The sequence below is a fragment of the Oryza sativa genome, chromosome 2 (assembly GCF_034140825.1).
Source record: "Oryza sativa Japonica Group chromosome 2, ASM3414082v1".
Classification (NCBI taxonomy): domain Eukaryota; kingdom Viridiplantae; phylum Streptophyta; class Magnoliopsida; order Poales; family Poaceae; genus Oryza; species Oryza sativa.
Genome location: NC_089036.1, coordinates 8,023,139 through 8,029,138, shown reverse-complemented (window position 1 = coordinate 8,029,138; position 6,000 = coordinate 8,023,139). Strand labels below are relative to the sequence as shown.

Sequence of the window (6,000 nt, the reverse complement as noted above, 5' to 3'; positions counted from 1 at the left end):
CTCACGCCACTCCCCTCCTCCACCCCCAACCCCCCCACACCCGACGTCACCGTCACTATCGCCTCGTACAAGAGTGCGTGGGTTGGGAATGCATCCATATCCACCTGCACGATGAACATCCTCTCTCATCCTCTGTTACCATTACCGAGACACCTCTGACAGCCACATCCAACAACCACCACAACTAGCAAGAGGGGGCGAGATGCCAACGGCGCCATAGCAAAATATCGGATCCATAGTGATGAGGAGATAAGTGGATGGAGCTGTGGGGTGGGTTGGAGTGGGGCTGAGGGGAAAGCACAAAGCAAATAGCGGCTCAGGTAAAGAAGAGGCGGATATGGGGGGGGCGGGTGGTGAGAGGAGAGGGGACGGCGGTAGTGACGCGACGTGGTCTTGGCCAGTGGCTACAGGACGGATGGACAGTGAGAGAGGTGAAAGAAGGAAGAGAGGAAAGAGAAAGAGAGAGGGAAGAGGTGAGAAAGAATATGAGATGAGGAGGAAGTCACTGATATATGGGTCCCACCTGCTGACTCAGCAAAGTCAGCCATATTTAACTGGTCATGCCAACAAAAAACAACTTTCTCAGCCACCAAAGAAGTCTAATTGCAGCAACTTTCGAAGATGGGAATGCATTATACCCTGTTTATGGTTGAGGGATGATCACTACAACAAATCTGGGCTTCTGTGACGATTACCTGATGACAGAACACATATATGTTATAAACAGAGGCTGTTTATGACGATTGTTCACAGGATGACAACTATTTATGACCAAACCGTGTCTATGTCATAATCATCGTCACAATATACTGTATGGGCTCTGTGACGATAGCACGATGACAATAGTATATCGTCATAAAATATAGAACTATTATATTTTTTTAAAAACAAAAAAAATCTTGTTATACTACATTGCTACTAGACCACAAATCGTTTGTCCTAGGTGGACTCTTCTTCTCTATATCAATTCTAGTCTCTCATTTTAGGATTTTAGATTGAAGTCATCTTAAAAAATCAGAAATATGGCGTTTAATTTTATGATTGAATGAAAAAACTTAAAAAAAAAACTAAAATGGCTATAAGTTGGTTTGAACCTGCATTACATGGGCCTTACCTTTGACTGTTTTGAACCCATGAACAAGTGCTGCACCAGAATTATATAGGATAAAAAGGGGGGAAAACATAAAAAAGAAGCAAGCTTTGGGTTCGAACCCATGACTTAATTCTAGAGGAGTTTTACATCCACTTCGATAACCAGTCGAGACAATTGTTTTTTGTGACCTAGGATTGTTATTTTATATTTGTAGATTGTGTGTGGATGAAGAGAAAAAAAAGAGATTGCAAATTGGCGTCGCCCTTGCCCGTGGCCGCACACCACACCATAGCCGGCAGCAGCAAAGCAGAGCGCGCCGAGGCCAGCTCCCTGGTCGAGGCGCCGGAGCGCCGCCCTCCGCTAGCTTCTAGCCCGTGGTCTCCGCCAGCTGCTAGCCCTCCGCTCACTACTCGTCGGTCGGCGCTACCCCGTGGCCACGCTTTCGGCCGCTGCCCACTAGGCCAGATCCAGCGCGTCGCGTGCTCGGCGCGATGGCCAGCAACCGCGACAACCTCCCGAGCTGTAGGAGCACAGAGCCGGCCTGCCGGCGAGCCTGACTGCTCCAGTTCTCTCCGAAGGCTGACTTCGATTTGATTTCTTCGACTTCAGAGGTAATCAAAATTCAATGCTATGTTCTGTAGTGAGTCATGGTCAGTGATAGAAAGCTAGAAGGAATAGCAGTTTGTTATGATGATTGGTTAGTTCTTGATTCCTTGATTATTGCCTTATTTCAGTGTGTCGCAGATGGACAGAAGTTGGGTGAATACTAGGCTATTTAGCAAGGAACATCTAGAAGGGTCACTGAGTTCATGAACTTTGTTTCTGCTAATTTGGATGATAGTCAGGAGATATTATGTCCATGTCGTAAGTGTTTGAATCGGTTACATCAACATAAAGGAGAAGTTGAGACTCACTTATATATTTATGGGATGACTAGCACGTACACTAATTGGATACATCATGGAGAAGCATTGGATGATATAATTGGCTGCAGTGTTGAAGCTGGTGATATTGGCTGCAATGTTGAAACTGAGATGAATGAGCCTAAAGATGACCCAGATGATGATCGAATCCATGAGATGGTACATGAGTTGTACACAGCCGAAGACCATGAACCAGCAACAAAGTCCAAGTTTGCAACCATATTAGAAGAGATGAAACAGCAACTACACCCTAATGGTCCCTATACCAGATTTTCTTTTGTGGTGAAGTTGCTACACATCAAGTAATTTTATAGAATAAGCAATGTTGCGTTCGATGCTTTTTTGAAGTTGTTAAGTGTACAATTCCCAAAATGTTCTATTCCTGCATCTTATGCTGAAGCGAAGAAAGTTATTCGTGCATTGGGACTTGGATATGATTCAATACATGTTTGTCCGAATAACTGTGTTTTGGTTAGAAAGGAGTTGGCTAAAATGGATAATTGCCCAGTATGTGGTGCTTCAAGATGGAAGGATGAAGATACAAGAAAGCAAATTCCAAACAAGGTTTTGAGGCATTTTCCTGTGGTTCCAAGGTTGCAAAGGATGTTTGCATCCAAAAAGCTTTCAGAGCAGGCACAATGGCACAAGTTGAAGAGAAAACCAGTGCACAATGAACTTAGCCATCCAGCTGATGGCGAGGCATGGAAGGATTTTGATAGGAAATATGACTGGTTTGCAAAAGATGCAAGGAATGTCCAACTTGACCTCGCTACTGATGGGTTTAATCCATTTGGGAAGATGAGCGCCTCGTTCAGCATGTGGCCAGTATTCCTTATTCCTTATAATTTTCCTCCATGGGAATGTATGGAGCAATCCAACTTCATGATGGGCCTACTCATTCCTGGTCCGACAAGCCCAGGAAAGGATATGGATCTCTTCTTGCAACCCCTGATTGATGAGTTGTTAGATCTTTGGAAAGGTGTCCCTACCTATGATGCTCTGACTAAGAAATCATTTGATCTTCATGCTACAGTTATATGGTGCATTCATGACTATCCAGCACTGAGCACACTTTCAGGCAGAGTTACTACAGGTTACTATGCCTGTGTTCGTTGTGACAAAAATCCTTGCTCTAGAAGATTAAGGAACAAGATTTGTTATATTGGCCATCGACGTTTTCTCCCACGGGACCATGTTTGGAGGACAAAATTTTTTTTCGATGGACAGACCGAAGAACGTGAGCAGCCTGAGGAATTTACTATGGATGAGCTGAATGAGCAATTGGCGAGGGTTTCACATGTTAAACCTGGGAACCATCCTGATAACAAAAAGAGAAAGAGACAAGAAGAAGGTCAATGCTGGAAGCGAAGGGCGAGTTTGTGGGATTTGCCATATTGGTCAAATTTGAAGTTACGTCACAATCTTGATGTAATGCATATCGAGAAAAATATATGTGAGGCCCTTCTCGGGACATTTCTCGACATTACAGGGAAGTCAAAGGACTCAATTAATGCAAGGCTTGATTTGGAAGATATGGGTGTGAGGAAAAATTTACACTTGAAGCCTGATGGGAATTCGTACACTCTCCCACACGCTTCATATACGATGACTAAAACCCAGAAGCTTGCTTTTTGTGCTTTTATAAAGAATGTGAAATTCCCAGATGGATATGCCTCCAGCCTATCAAGGTGTATTTCTGCTGATGAATGCAAAGTACAGGCATTGAAAACGCATGATTATCATATCCTTCTGCAGAGGATATTGCCTGTAAGCCTCCGAGGAATCCTGGATAAGGAAATTTATGAAGCAATTGCTGAATTAGGTAACTTTTTTCAGCAAATATGTGCTAAGACATTGAAGGTAGATGTCTTGAACAAAATGAGAAGTGAAATCCCAATAATATTGTGCAAGCTTGAGAAAATTTTTCCACCTTTTTTTTGATGTCATGGTACACTTTTCCATTCATTTAATCGATGACGCAATCCTTAGGGGTCCGGTTCAGTATGGATGGATGTACCCAGTTGAGCGTAGGTTGCTTACTTTGAAGCGTTTTGTGAGGAACATGGCAAGACCCGAGGGGTCCATTGCAGAGGCATATGTCGCAAACGAGTGCTTGAATGCTTGCTCTAGGTATTTTGATGATGTTGACACACGACACAATTGTGAGGGCAGGAATAGAGAGCGTGTAGTTTTGAGAGAAGGTGGCTTATCTATTTTCCAGCATGGAGTCACTCTTCTTGGTGCATCGAGGATGACGTACAATGAGAAGGATTATGACAAGATGCTTTGGTATATCCTCAACAATACTCCGGAGGTCGAGCCATTTATAGAGTATGTCTTTTATTGGAGCAATCAATTTTTTCCCTATGCTGTAATTTTTTACACCTCACATGACAGTGCGCAATACTTGCAGGATATGCAGGACAGAGTTGGAGAGTGCTGGCAATGTTGATGTTGATAGGGCTCTTGCTAAGGAATTTGCAGGATGGTTTAATAAACACGTAAGTCATTTAGCTCCTAGTTGAATTTATTGGTCATTTTGCAGGATACAGGACTGTTTGCAATCAGTTTTGGTTCTGACCTTATTCTCTGAATTTTTTTCTCTGAATATATTGGTACAGCTTGCAACCAGAAAATTTGTGCATGGAGAAGAAGTCAATGAAGACCTATATGCATTGGCAAGTGAACCACATCTTAGAGTTCATTTATTTTCAGGATGTCTTGTTAATGGTGTTCGCTATCACACCTTGGACCGTGAGAGAAGTAGAAAAACACAAAACAGTGGTGTCATGGTTGAGGGCTCACATAATGGAGGAGATATAGACTTGTATGGTCAGTTGAAAGAAATAATTCAGTTGCAGTACAACTCTGATTCGAACAGTCAAAGGACAGTAGTTTTATTTCAGTGTAATTGGTTTGACACTTGTAGCAAGAAGTCTAGGATTAAAGATGATGGCCATTTCAAAAGTGTCAGCCATGGCAGTTGCTGGTACAAGGATGATCCTTTCATCTTTGCCACACAAGCAACAAAGGTTTTCTACTTAGAAGATAACAAGCATGGTGAGCCTTGGAAAGTTGTTCAAAAATTTTCCCATAGGCACTTGTGGAATGTGCCCGAAGAAGAAAATGATGACCTGCCGGCCCAGGCAGAGCATGAATTGTCATACCAAGATGATGAGCAAGAAAATACTAGTTTTCAGGTTGCAGATCTTGAGAGAGCTTCAATCAACGAGCAGCCTAGCAATTATGAAGATGGTATTTGTGTTCAGGCTTCCCTAGTTGATCAGATCCAGAGGGAAAGGGAATTGGAAGTTGAAGAAAATGGCTTTGAAGATGATGCTGACGAAACTGTGAGACAATATGACAGTGAAAATGAAGGGCCAATCCATGATGATGGTGAATATAGTGATTTTGAGTAAAATATCTGTGTATGGCTAAGTCCCACCATAACCTGCTGTTAGAACATGGCTGTCAGTTTAAATTGTGATCTGAGGATTTGATTGTTGTGTATGATGTTGTTTGAATATTTGATGTTTGTGTTTTTGTGCATTTGTTCTTTTCTGAAGTATATGTATGAGGGGACTCCTTTGAATATATCTGCTGACAGCAATTTTTAAGTGGAGAGGAAATTCAGATTAAAAGAGAGCAGCAATATGATTTTCAACAAATGTACATGAGATCACACATTTGCTGACAAGTCATACATATATTATAGATATATAATGCATCAGCATCCAGAACACCAGGTACCATAACTGACCATTAAGGTCCAAATTAGCATATACTCCCTCCGTTTCGAAATGTTTGACACCGTTGACTTTTTAGCACATGTTTGACCGTTCGTCTTATTCAAAAACTTTTATGAAATATGTAAAATTATATGCCTACATAAAAATATATTTAACAATAAATCAAATGATAGGAAAAGAATTAATAATTACTTAAATTTTTTGAGCTCCTGGCGCGCCCCTTCCTTCGCCGATG

General features: G+C 42.0%; 1 protein-coding gene across 1 annotated transcript; it reads left to right on the top strand.

Moving 5' to 3' along the window:
* The first annotated feature begins 1,359 nt into the window (after window positions 1-1,359).
* Window positions 1,360-5,633, top strand: LOC4328847 (uncharacterized). The gene is made up of 4 exons (XM_015767155.3): window positions 1,360-1,704; window positions 1,828-4,347; window positions 4,430-4,517; window positions 4,638-5,633. Exons 2-4 carry the CDS (start codon window positions 3,962-3,964, stop codon window positions 5,433-5,435), a joined length of 1,272 nt encoding a protein of 423 aa, XP_015622641.1. The 5' UTR covers window positions 1,360-1,704; window positions 1,828-3,961; the 3' UTR covers window positions 5,436-5,633.
* Window positions 5,634-6,000: the final 367 nt, after the last annotated feature.